Source organism: Thunnus thynnus, chromosome 10, assembly GCF_963924715.1.
Source record: "Thunnus thynnus chromosome 10, fThuThy2.1, whole genome shotgun sequence".
NCBI lineage: Eukaryota > Metazoa > Chordata > Actinopteri > Scombriformes > Scombridae > Thunnus > Thunnus thynnus.
In genome coordinates, this window is record NC_089526.1 from 30,304,874 (window position 1) to 30,318,337 (window position 13,464).

Consider the following 13,464-nt stretch of genomic DNA (forward strand, 5'->3'; position numbering starts at 1 on the left):
ACAATATTCTCCTCAAAGGAAAAATGTACAGAGTCGTATGCAGGGGTATGTTCGCACTACACCCCCTGTATTGAATGATGGCAATCAAGTTGATATGTGTAACCTAATACAGAGGCAAAATGACATCACTGCTCTCCTGGCTCAACAAAGTCTCTCTTCTACTTTACCACCAAGAGTCATTCCTGTTTATGATGGTGATCCTTTACAGTACGAAGTTTTCAGCAGGGCATTTGAGAGAGGAGTGGAAAAAAAGTGTGATGACTACATTGACTGCTTGCATTTTCTAGAGCAATATACAAGAGGGCATCCAAAAGACTTAGTCCGCAGCTGTCAACATCTGCCCCCCGCCCAGGGCTATCAAAGAGCAAAAGATCTGCTCAAAGAACATTTTGGTAATGAACATAAGATTGCCACTGCATATATGGACAAAGCATTTGCCTGGTCAGTGATCAAATCAGAGGATGTGGAAGCATTGCAAGCATTCTCACTGTTCCTCAGAGGTTGTTGCACTGCAATGGAACATCTCACCTATATGGAGGAAATGAATGTTGCTTCCAATATGAAGACCATCCTTCTGAAACTGCCTTACAGGCTCAGAGACAAGTGGAGAAGTAGAGCATGTCAGTTACAGGAGCAGCGTGGACATCGAGCTAGATTTTCTGACCTGGTAGACTTCATAGAGAGACAAGTGAAGATACTATCAGATCCACTTTTTGGAAACATTCAGGATGCTAAGCCAGCTGCAACTGTCAAAGGCTCTACTAAAACAAGAGAAAAGTCAAGACCTAGAGGAAGCAGTTTTGCAACAGCTGTAACACCGGTAAAAACATCAGTACAAGAAAATTTGACAACAAATGGAATGAAAGGAAATGTACCTACTACCAATTCTCAAAGTTCTTGTTTGTTCTGCAACAAGAGTGGTCACACATTGGGGCGGTGTCCACAGATCAGGAAGAAGATGCACAGAGAAAAAATAGACTTCTTAAAGGAGAAGGGAGTCTGTTTTGGATGTTTAAAAATAGGACACATGAGCAAAGACTGCAAGAGTCGTTTGACTTGTGATGTGTGCAACCAAAATCATCCTGAAATACTTCACATTGAACAAAAGGACAAAGGAAAAAAAACAGAACATGCAGAACAGAGTGAAAAAGCAACTGGGAGTAATGCTGTTCCCTCACCTCATACATGTGGGCATATTGGGGCCGGTGATGAAAACTGTACCTTTTCCATTGTACCAGTACAAGTAAAGAGCCAAAAGGGGGACACAGTGTTGCAAACATATGCATTTTTGGATCATGGAAGTACATCTACCTTTTGCACAGAAAGCTTGATGAGAAGGCTGAACATAACAGGGCAAAGGACCAATATTCTTTTACGTACCATGAACCAAGTGAAGCCCGTGACCAGTCATCATATGTCAGGTTTGGAAATATCTAGTCTGGACAAAGACTATTTCATTCAAATATCTGATGTGTTCACACATAAAACCATGCCTGTTTCCCAGCTCAACATTCCCAGACAAGAAGATCTGACACAATGGCCTTACTTGAAGGATATCAAGATTCATGAAATAGACTCTGGCATTGACCTACTTATCGGGACAAATGCTTCAAAGGTATTGGAACCTTGGGAGCTGGTCAACAGCCAAGGGGATGGACCATATGCTGTGAGGACCCTACTGGGGTGGGTCATCTATGGTCCCCTGAGAGGAGACAAAAGCATAAGGGATGAAAATGGCTGCCCTGCTGCTGCTGTCAATCGAATATCCATTGTAAACTTGGAGGAGCTACTGGTCAAACAGTACAATCATGACTTCAGTGAAGGAACCAGCAAGGAAACAGAGGAAATGTCTAGGGAAGATATAAAATTCTTGGACATTGTGAATCGCTCAGCAAAAGTGACAGATGGACACTACTGCCTAGACTTACCTTTCACACAAGAAAAGCCCAGCATGCCAAATAACCGTTGCATTGCAGTGCAGCGCATCCAGAGCCTGAAACGCAAGTTTGCCAAGAATAAGAAATTTCATGATGAATATAAATCTTTCCTCACAGAAATGATTGTCAATGGTTATGCTGAAGTGGTACCAGTCGACCAGCTGAATCGAAGCGATGGAGAACTCTGGTACATCCCACATCACGGAGTGTATCACTCAAAGAAAGGAACCTTAAGGGTAGTGTTTGACTGTGGTGCAGTCTTTAAAGGAACATCACTTAACTGCCAATTGCTGCAGGGTCCAGACCTTACCAACTCACTCATTGGAGTTCTCATCAGATTCAGACAAGAGCCGGTTGCTTTGATGGCTGACATTAAAGCAATGTTTCATCAAGTCAGAGTATCAGAAAAGCATGTTGACTATCTGCGATTCCTGTGGTGGCCCGATGGTGATGTGCAGCAAGATCTTGTTGAATACCGAATGAAAGTACATCTCTTTGGAGCCGTGTCGTCACCAAGTTGTGCAAACTTTGCATTAAGGAAGACTGCTGATGACAACAAAGGTCACTTTCCATCAGAGGTAACAAACACAGTAAAGAACAACTTCTATGTAGATGATTGTTTGAAATCCCTGCCTTCGGAACAGGAAGCAGTTCAAATGGTAAGAGACCTGACTGCTCTCTGCAAAATGGGAGGATTCATGCTGTCAAAGTGGATCAGCAACAGCCGTGCTGTATTGGCATCCATTCCCCAAGAAAACCGAACCAAAGAGACTAAGGAGTTGGACTTGGACAAAGACAATCTGCCAATGGAAAGAGCCCTGGGATTGCACTGGTGTGTTGAAACAGATGTCTTCAAGTTCAAAATTGCTGCACAGGAACGACCATACACCAGACGTGGCATTTTGTCCGTAGTCAGCTCTATATACGATCCTTTAGGATTTGTAGCACCATTTACTCTGCCAGCCAAACTGATTATGCAGGAGCTCTGTAAGAGAAAACTTGGATGGGATGAAAACATACCCCAAACCTTCTTGCATCGGTGGACAGGATGGCTAGCAGACCTTAACAAGATGGCAGAGTTTAAAGTAGACCGGTGCATGAAGCCCACAAGCTTTGGTCAAATCAGATTTGCACAGCTACACCACTTTTCAGACGCCAGTGAAAGTGGCTATGGTACTGCCTCATATATAAGACTGGAAAACTATAACAGAGAAGCGCATGTTGCATTCATAATAGGAAAATCCAGAGTGGCACCATTGAAACAAATAACGATTCCCCGAATGGAGCTCACAGCTGCAGTCCTAGCTGTCAAAGTTGACACAATGCTGCGGAAGGAATTACAGCTTCAACTGGATAAATCCATCTTCTGGACCGATAGCACAACGGTGCTTAAATACATCAACAACGAAACCAAGCGTTTCCAAACATTTGTAGCAAACAGGACCTCTTTTATAAGGGATGCTACTGATGTATCACAATGGAGATATGTTAACACAAAGGAAAATCCTGCAGATGAAGCCTCTAGAGGACTAACAGCAGACCGCTTCTTGAGCTGCAAAAGATGGATCCAGGGACCAGATTTTCTCTGTAAGCCAGACAGAGAATGGCCAAAACCTCACTTGGAATCTGCAATCTCTGCTAATGATCCAATGGATCTGGAAGCACTCACACCAAACCATCTTCTTCTGTTGAAGTTCAAGCCAATACTACCACCTGGACTCTTTGTAAAAGAAGATTTGTACATCAAACGCAGATGGAGACAAGTGCAATACATGGCAGATCTCTTTTGGAAACGGTGGACACAGGAATACTTACCTCTTATCCAAGAACGACAACGGTGGTCAAAGGTGAAAAGAAGCTTTGCCCCAGGTGACATTGTTGTGGTGGTTGATTCTACTGCACCACGAGGCTCATGGCTAATGGGCAGAATACTGGAAACTAAACCAGATGCACAAGGACTTGTGCGCACAGTTCGACTCCAGACGAAGAGCAGCATCTTGGAAAGACCAATAACAAAGATATGTCTGCTCCAAGAAGCCGAGACCTAAACGGCAAGAAAAAAAAAAGAAAAAAAAAGGGAAGATTGAAGAATCAGTAAAGAAGAAATGCCAACACATAGTACATGCATTTGTTGAAAATTGTATATGTAAAGTATGATGGATATGGCACCTTTTTTATTATTTATTGGTAATTGTTTTGTTATATACTTAAAACAATTAGGGGCCGGTATGTAGGAGCCATTTATGTTGATTGTTGGCATGTCATTTGTTTAGTTATAACTTGCAGTATTATTTTGGACACTGGGTGGCGGTCATGAGATGCACAGGGTTGTATATTTAGGGGCATAGGTGACAGGAAACGGGAGGCACAGGCAGGTGGAGCACATACAGTTCTTACCAGATCGGGAACAGACGCACACTACAGCTGGCAGGATAGAAACCCGGTATGTTCATGTCATGTACAAAGACTTCAATAAAACAACAAACTAAACGGCAGCCAACGGACTGGAAAATCTGTTCTTGAATCTGCGTAAGATCACTCCTAACTTAACCTACCTGTGTAGTAATGGCAAACCGGAAAAACAGGAAAAGAAAGGACATCGAAAAATGAAAATTGCCATTACATATATATATATATATATATATATATATATATATATATATATATATATATATATATATATATATATATATATATATATATATATATATATATATATATATATATATATATATATATATATATATATATATATATATTTGAATATTCTTTGGGTTCCCTGCACCCTTGTTGTACATGGTCAAAACTTAAATGACACCCTTTGAATTATATGTTTTAATTATTGTTCATTATTGTAAATACAGTAGAAAATCTATAGGGCCAAGCTCAAATAAAAAATTATTAAGTTGATAGTTGAATCATGGCATGCAAAAAGAGAATCCGCACAAACTGTTATGAGGAAGCACATTACTTTTTGTGAGTGCATGAAAAAGGGAATACAAAGGAAAACAAATGTATTGTGAGGGAAATTGTCCATTGATAACTCAACGTAGGTGCAGGTGCAGATATTTCTCAGATGATTAATAGGTTAAAAGAAGCCTACTCTGTGTCATTAAAAAAAACATTTTAGCCAGGAACGTTTCCGTATCAATGTTTAAACAACCAATGACGCTTCCAGACTCAGACCTCTTTTTTCTTTTTAAGCCACTTTAAACATCCCATCAGAGAAAGATCACACAAGTAAAGGCCCTAACAGATGTTTTTTTTTTTGTCTGTCACTAGATGTCACTACATGCCGTTCATTGGGAGGACCAAGCAACACTATCAGGCAGTGAATCCAATGCACAAAAAACGTTATGACTGAGGAGATCTTGTTGTATGGGACGCATATTATTTTCAAGGTTGCTCATCATTACACTGAAGTGTTGTCGGATGTTGGTATATTTGTGTTGAATTACACTGTGATTAAATGTTGCATATCGTGCTATACAAATATTCAAAACACGCCGTTTTACTTTCTCTTCCGTTGCAGCCAAGAGGTCATCTTTATCAATTTTACACTTATTTATCATGTATAATTCATTGTTTTGTAAAAAAAAAAATAGCCTATTTGTTTAATAACCTTTCCAAATCAAGACTTTGTTTGACGTCAGAGTTGAATGCGGTTGGTGATGCTGTTATGCTGCATTCAGGTAGTCATCGTAAAGTCCTTACTCCTAGTTTTCAAATTGTGAATAGGCTGTATAGCCTACAATTGCCACGCAGGTAAGCGCTTTTTGTAAAATTATAACAAAAACAGTTCAGTTAAGAAAACAGAATGATCACAGCTGCCAATTAAACATGCAACATGTAGGATATACTATTAAATTAATTATGAGAAATATATTTATCTCTTATATGGTGTATATATATACATAATCTCCTAATAAAAGGTTGTTTGAGATGTATGTCTCTTGGACAGTGGAAATGCAGCTATTTTTAAACACTTGTGTAATGTCCTACTATGATCATAGCTACAGGCTATATGGAAATGTCGACACTTTTTCCAGCACGTGAAGGCAGCATCACCGCCTCGGCTGGGAGGAAACAACGAGTTCGATCAGAGCGCCGCTGCCAGCGATGCAATGCCTCGTTTCACGTATGAACCCTGGGCATAGGCACCTCCTGAGTGCCGCTGTCACATCGAAGAGGCTGTACCACCCTCGTCTTCTCTGATAATTTGCGATAAGGTTCAGGAGGCAGCACCCGAAGGACCCAAAGTACCCGGTGAAGACCGGACTCGGGGCTTTATGTTTACCGAAAAGCCGCTGGAGAGGTGAGCTGAGCGAGCCGTAGTAACTTTAGCTTGCTACATGCTACGTGCTAACTATGGCTAGCTGTGTGGTGTCTAAAGCAGCACCTGTGTACCTGTAGGCCAGTAGCCAGCGCTCTGGTATGCATCTTAAAATGTTTTTGGGTTGAGATTATTGTTGGCTGGCTTTGTGAATAAGCGGGCGACGTTCTAACGTTAAATAACGAAACCAGTTAACGTCAGTCAGCCAGTAAGCTAGCGTCGATCAATCAATGAACAACGAGAACTAGCCCCCTGGTAACGTTAGGCTAACCGGGCCCGTCATGCAGCTGACTTCTGGATAAGTCTGTCAAACTCAAACACTTATCTAAACATGAGACTGTTGGAAGCCTTTCATGATAGTTTAAGGAAAGTTTTACTTGGTTAATTGTAGCTGCACGGGGCAGCACATCAGGATAAATGAGCTAGTGCGGCACATCCTGTCAAAACAAGCCCAACGCCTCTTTTCTGTTCAGCCTGCTGGGGATTTAAGCATGCCGTCTTATATATCAACATGTACATTATTTTGCTCTTATAATCTGTGTTTAATACTCTTAATGGAGCCTTCTTTCAATCTGTAATATGTCCAAGCGTTATTCTGCTCAATGCTTCACTCTGGGTAAGGGAGGAGGCAGGTGCATTAGTGCTGTGTGCCAAATGTTGGAAAATATTTTACATTTTATAGGGACTCTTTAATGTCCTGTTCAGTTTTATGGTCCAACTTTGCCTATGTAATGTAATCAGTGTTTATTGGAACTGCAGTAATTTTGCGTGTCTTATATGTTTTAGGAAGCTGGAGCCATGGGTTTCCCCTTCGGCCTTCGATGAACTGAACTAACCTGGACCCACACAACTCAGCTAACCCGCCCCTGCCTACAGTGGGGGCTCCCCTGTCCCCATTGCCCTCTCCAGCTATGGCAGGCTTCAAGCGGGGGTATGATGGCAAGATCGCTGGCCTGTATGACCTGGACAAGACGCTGGGCCGTGGCCACTTTGCTGTGGTCAAGCTGGCGCGACATGTCTTCACAGGGGAGAAAGTGGCAGTAAAGGTGATCGACAAGACTAAGCTGGACACAGTGGCCACAGGTCACCTTTTCCAGGAAGTCCGCTGCATGAAGCTGGTCCAACACCCCAACATTGTGCGCCTGTATGAAGTGATAGACACTCAGACCAAGCTTTACCTCATCTTGGAGCTAGGTGATGGAGGTGATATGTTTGACTACATCATGAAACATGAGGAGGGTCTGAATGAAGAGCTGGCTAAGAAATATTTTGCCCAGATTGTCCATGCTATCTCCTACTGCCATCGGCTGCATGTGGTGCACAGGGACCTCAAGCCAGAGAATGTGGTGTTCTTTGAGAAACAAGGGCTGGTCAAGCTCACTGACTTTGGATTCAGTAACAAGTTTCAACCGGGGAAAAAGCTGACAACCAGTTGTGGATCTCTGGCATACTCGGCACCGGAAATACTACTGGGTGATGAGTATGATGCTCCAGCTGTAGGTATGCAAAACGTAGGCTGATGAACAATGTTAAAATAATGAAATGAGTCACACTGTTAATTAGAAAAGTGCAGACAGTTACAGTGCAGTATTACCAGACAGGATGTGAACTAGAACTTTGATTCATGCTATTTATAGAGTTGTGGTACTCTCACACAGGCAGCGCAGTTAAATTATCTTGTATGATCCATTGATTGTTTTAAGTTGGATGGACCAGGCTTGTTGCCTTTGGCAACAATTCAATGTCCAGTCCACTTATTAGCTACTCTCCACCTCCCAAAACAGCCTGTCTCTGTGTCAAATCACAGGCTTTTGACATCAAACTACACAGGATATCTTTATCAAAGTCATATTAAAACCCTGCGTCTGCACGGTGGTGCACTGAGGTTGGCAACGTGGCTAGCACCTGTTTCACACATTTTTGTCACACCTTGGTTTAACACCTTGGCTGTTAGTTCGCTTACAGAGCCCGAACACATGTTCACCGTGGCTTGTTTTGTGTTTAGAAGGTCTCAGTCCAGAACAGCCATCAATCATGCACCAGGGGCCGATGCAACAGAATATGGAAAGTTGGACTTGTTCTAAGTATCAAGCTGTGTGTCCAGCAGTATGTTGCTAACAGTACTTGACACTGATCAGGCTGCCATAGGCCATGTGCGACAAGGTCAGCTCTACTAGCACTCATGTCCCTGGGTGTCCCATTGCACTAAATTAACTGGCTCATTGATTTTCTATGAGGGCTCACAGAGTCCAGACAGACAGATTGTGTGTCCTTCCATGACTGATATGATATCTTTCTCATCAAGTAGCTTCCATGATGACAAAAACACGGGACTAAGTCCAGCTTTTGAAATGGGTAATGAGATGTGGCTAGTTGAGCTTGTTTTTCACCCAGTGTGGTTGTTCATGTGGTGCTAATCCTAAAGGAGTCTGAAATTGGTCTCATGATTGTTTATGCGCCCAGAAAATGCTTTCAGAGGCAGTCAACTAGATAATATTTACTTCCCCTTTTTTTGGTCACAGTTCTCAAAAACTAAATAGGTGTGACTGAGGCAAGACACAATGAGGAAACTGTGGTTACTTTCTCGTTGTATTTTACATACACCGACTCCACACATACTTACTCTAAGAACCTGGATAGAGCATGTGGGAGCCTGTACAGTGAAGGAAATGGTATATTGCTCTGCCCTGTATTTTTGAGCAGTTGTCCATAAGGAAGGAAGTCCGCTGCATGAAGCTGGGAATATTTACCTTATCTTTGAGCTAGGCAATGAAGAGTATAACATGAAACATGAAGATGGTCTGAATGAAAGGCTGGCTCAGAAGTATTTTATGCCAAATTGTCCATGTTCACTCTTGATAGCTGGATGTTGTGCATAGAGATCTGAGGGTCAGGAAACACAAGGCTTGTATAGAAGGAAGGGCTGCTTAATCTCAATACCTGTAATATGAACTGTATCCTGATTATCCATGTAGTTCTGTTTTGCTTAAATGTGAAGTTTAGGTATTACAACTAACAGATTCCTATGTGGGGAACAAGACTACAAATATGACTTCATAAGACCAGATGCAAGGAGGTGTTTACAATTAGTTTGCTGTTTGATGAATCCTCTATTAAGTCCTTGCATTTTTGCTCTATCTTTGGTCGTCAGTATAGTGAAATTAAAGAATCAAATTTGACCAGTAGGACAGGGTACCAAACCAGTGAAATCTCATGTCTGGTCAGATTTGTAATATCGTTAACTTTCTTTGATCAGATAGTTCTTCTTCTTCTTTATATGACGATTCATTCAAGATGTTTTGCATCTTTTAAGTGTTAATTTTAAAAAGTTATGTAGGAAAACATGTTTCTATTTGTCACAGTAAGGTATTGTTTTTGTGCAGAAGCTCTTGTATTGGCACTAGTAAAAATGTCAAACAATACCAGCCTTAGAATTGGAGAGTACTCATACCTTGGAGAATACTGTAGTGTACATTCAGAGTGACTTTTGAACCCTAGTTGCCTTTATGGGTAAATGTGTCCACACCTGAAGGCATGTACACAACAGCTTTTTTTCAATATGCATTAAAAAACACCAGTGATATTGACAGCAATATTGTACCTGTATGGACATATTGTAAATACTAGCCATTATGCTGTGCCCAGTGTATTTTATCACAGTGATATTGTAAATGAAGGTCCAAAGTACACCAGGAGCTCAGCAGGGAGCCTTTATGTAGCTGTATGACATCCCTTCTCCTTTCCAATGATTTGAAATGTACCACCATCTGCACTGAGAGGATGTTTGCCTCTCTGCATTCAGAATCATTGACAGTCACTGTCCACATGCAGCTCACTGTACTTTATATTGTGCTGAGCAGACTTGTTTAGTAAGCCTAACGATCTGCACTGTCTGCCAGGTAGCTGTCGTGTGTGTGATGTTCTCTGAGGTACTAATAGTAATTGCATATGTTCTACTTTTGCTTGTGTTATACAGGCCGCAGCTCTCTACAGTTGTTGTGTTGAGAGCACTCGGAGCCATTGATGGCCGTTCTCTGGGTCTGTGTTTTTTTGCTGGCACTCTTCTGCGCACCACAGCACAGTTCAGTCGAGTGCTGCAGCAGCTGTTGTGGAGCTCGTGATGCTGTGGTCAGAGCCATTAGTCTGGTGTGTTTGTTGTTCAGAAAATTAATGTAGTGAGGTGAAAGTACTTATTTTTTTGCACATGTGCAATCCAGGCCACAGTTAGGTTTACTTTTGGTTTTCTAGTGCCCATCCCTGGGGAGCAAAGGCCTTTTTATCTGCTGCACTTAGTTGAAGGCAAAATCGGTGTGTGTTTTTAGGCGCTTCTGGAATATCAAAATGACCTCACCTGTAAAATGTAATCGTACTGTTGTCTTTGTGTTTCTTCTTAATTTAAACCTCAGTGGAGACAGGATGGTGCGCATTAACTACATTTTGATCAATACATTTTTCTACACTCTTCAGCCAGTGCAAAGCCTTTGACTCACAAAAGCCTTGCTGTCTACAAGAGCCATCGATGACCCATATCAACCTGTTTACCGTTACGTTTGCCTGTTCAGCGTCCCGCAGAGCTGTTCGGCAAGCCTTGGCATCTGCACTGAAAGGGCATCAGAACAGCGTCTCTAGAGAGCAGCCAGAGGGGCTCTTAATTGCGGTCCTGGTTACTGTAGCCTGCTGCCAGTAGATGGAAGAACAGTTAATCCATGCTATTGTTTGGAATGGGCCAGGAGAGGATGAGAGGGAGGCAGGATGCAGCGATTTAACAGTCCTGTGTTGACACAGACTGGCTGGCTTTGATTAGAACTTGTTCATTGGCTTCCTACCAATGGGACCAAAGACCAGCTTCCTCATTATCTATACCATTTTCCATCCCGAACAAAATGTTTATAATCTCTCTGCAAGGGATGAGTACGAGGAAAGGATTACATGCTCAAGAACAGTCATTTTCACATGAAGCTGAGAATGAGATCCTCTGTATCATATCTGACACTGTGTTTATTGACAATAAGCTGAGCATTAAGACTAAATGATGATGATATTGATGTGCTTGGACTGCTTTATGTGCACATTTTCTTACACATCCAGCGGTGCTACGTGGCCAAGACAGGATCTAAAAATAACTTTCTCCGCTATGCGAACAATTTATTTAGATTGCAGTACATTATGTTGTTACATGAACTGTGAAAAATGTAAATGACAACCTTTTCTATCTCTGTTCTTTCTGACTTTAATATTACATAACGCACTGGTTCTTTTGACTAAGTATTACAGATGTGTTCATTCGGGTCACAAAAAGCCTCCAACAGCCCTGCTGGCTTTTGTCTTGCTACCATCAGATTAGATTCGGTGGAAACAAGAGTTGGAGTTTAATACATATTTAAATCATCTTTGGTTTAGCCTCTATATTTACAAGGGATGTAACAATTCTCCAAATTCATGCTTTAGTTCATACTTCATTTTTGTTTTTTGGGGGGGGGGTTTTGTTTGTTTTTTTAATATAAGAAAAAACAGGGAAAAATTTTCTGAGTTTTATTAAATGAACTTCAATTAGGAATATCAAAAACACTAAAAAACAGGCTCTAGTGGATGCAGGCTTATATTAGAGAGAGAGAAATGCCTTTATTTCTAATTCCCTCTGTTTGATAATTATATTTGCTCATATTTTAGTCCAAAGCCTCCTTGTTTTCTGATCTGTTTCCATTTGCTCTGTTCATTTTTTGTTCATTAATACAACCACCGTGTGAACAGACTACACGATGCAAATGAAGAGTCGTGTCCTTGTGAATGACAGGTGCTGCCGCTATTACAAATCAGCCAGGAGAGGACTGTGTGTTTTGGGACTATGCACACAAAACGTATTATTCAAATTCACATTCACACTCTACACCACTGACCGCTTTTATTTATCTCTGACCTGCATTTGCTCTGTGCCTAAGGCATTTTGTAATGGCAGGCCCGGGATGGAAAGATGTACACACACACACGCACAGATGCACACGCTTTAGTACAGCAGTTTTCCAGTCACTTGGAGGTGTCAAAGAGGCATGTGCAAATAGAACAGTGTTGCGTAACCCAGCACCTCAGACTGACTGAGTGGAGGTTTGTAGGAATTGTGCGTGGACAAACAGGTTCATCAGGGAGGCCAACATATGGCAGCTGGATGAAAACACAACGTGTGCTCGCATTTCTGAATGTGACACTGCATTAGTAACTCTGCTGTTAATTATACTATATATATATGGTACTTATGTTCACCTGCTTGACACCTTTAAATAAGGAACTTAAAAGTTGAGCTACACGTTGCATATACTTCACTTTCATACAGTAAATGTAAGGCTTACTTCTTCCTCAGCGTATTCCTTAATGGAACCTGAGTATGGCAGGGCTGAATGATTGTTTATATTGAAATTGCACTTGAAGAGAGTGCAATTACATATAATAATTGAACTCATGAAAGATGAAGTCTAAGTGAAGTTTATAAAACTCTAGTTAATTAACATTAATCCTGCAAGTGGGCCAACAACAGCGTCTGGTTAATATGTTTAGTGTGATGTTTTTACATTTACATTTGCCCAAAGATGGTTTTGTGGAAAAGCAAACATCACGCCATCATTTTGAAAAACTCAGTTATCTCTACATTAACAGTCTAGGTTATCACCTAATATCAGGTCAATAGTAGTTACATGTAAGAGAAAGCCAGTCTAGTTCAACTTTTAAAACACATCCTATCTTTTTTTAAGCTCATCACCTTAAAAACTGTTAAACTGAAGCAGCTGTATTCAGGGTTGTGACAAAGCCTGACCCTTCTGTGAAGCTAATGGTAGTTCAAGCAACTAATTAACCTACTGCTAGCATTAACCTGCTGCAAGCTTAACTCAATTAGGTGTCATCATTTAGATATCAAAACATTGCCGGGTGTGTCTTCCCAAACAGTTGGACAACTTAACAGCCGTTATAAATCAATATCAGTTGAATGTCATGGTTAAATTGAGATATTTTTACGTCAAGTATAACACTGTTATATCAATAAATGTTGGCTAAATTGATCAGTTTTTCAATAGAAAACTGGGCAAGTTTACTTAAAAGGTAAGTAAGTAAGCATAATTGGTCAGAAACATTACAATTAAATATTTTCCTGTTTGTTCAGCCATAGATTATGGTATATGTTTTCACTCTTGTTACTCACATAAC

The 13,464-nt window shown here is 41.1% G+C and overlaps 1 protein-coding gene across 1 annotated transcript in view; it reads left to right on the forward strand.

The window, feature by feature from the left end:
• Positions 1-6,003: 6,003 nt before the first annotated feature.
• snrka (SNF related kinase a) overlaps positions 6,004-13,464 on the forward strand; it is a 56,800-nt gene continuing 49,339 nt past the window's right edge. The window contains exons 1-2 of the mRNA XM_067602467.1: positions 6,004-6,252; positions 7,057-7,770. Of these exons, the coding sequence (XP_067458568.1) occupies positions 7,182-7,770 (589 nt within the window). The 5' untranslated portion in view covers positions 6,004-6,252; positions 7,057-7,181. The remainder of the gene's footprint in view (positions 6,253-7,056; positions 7,771-13,464) is intronic.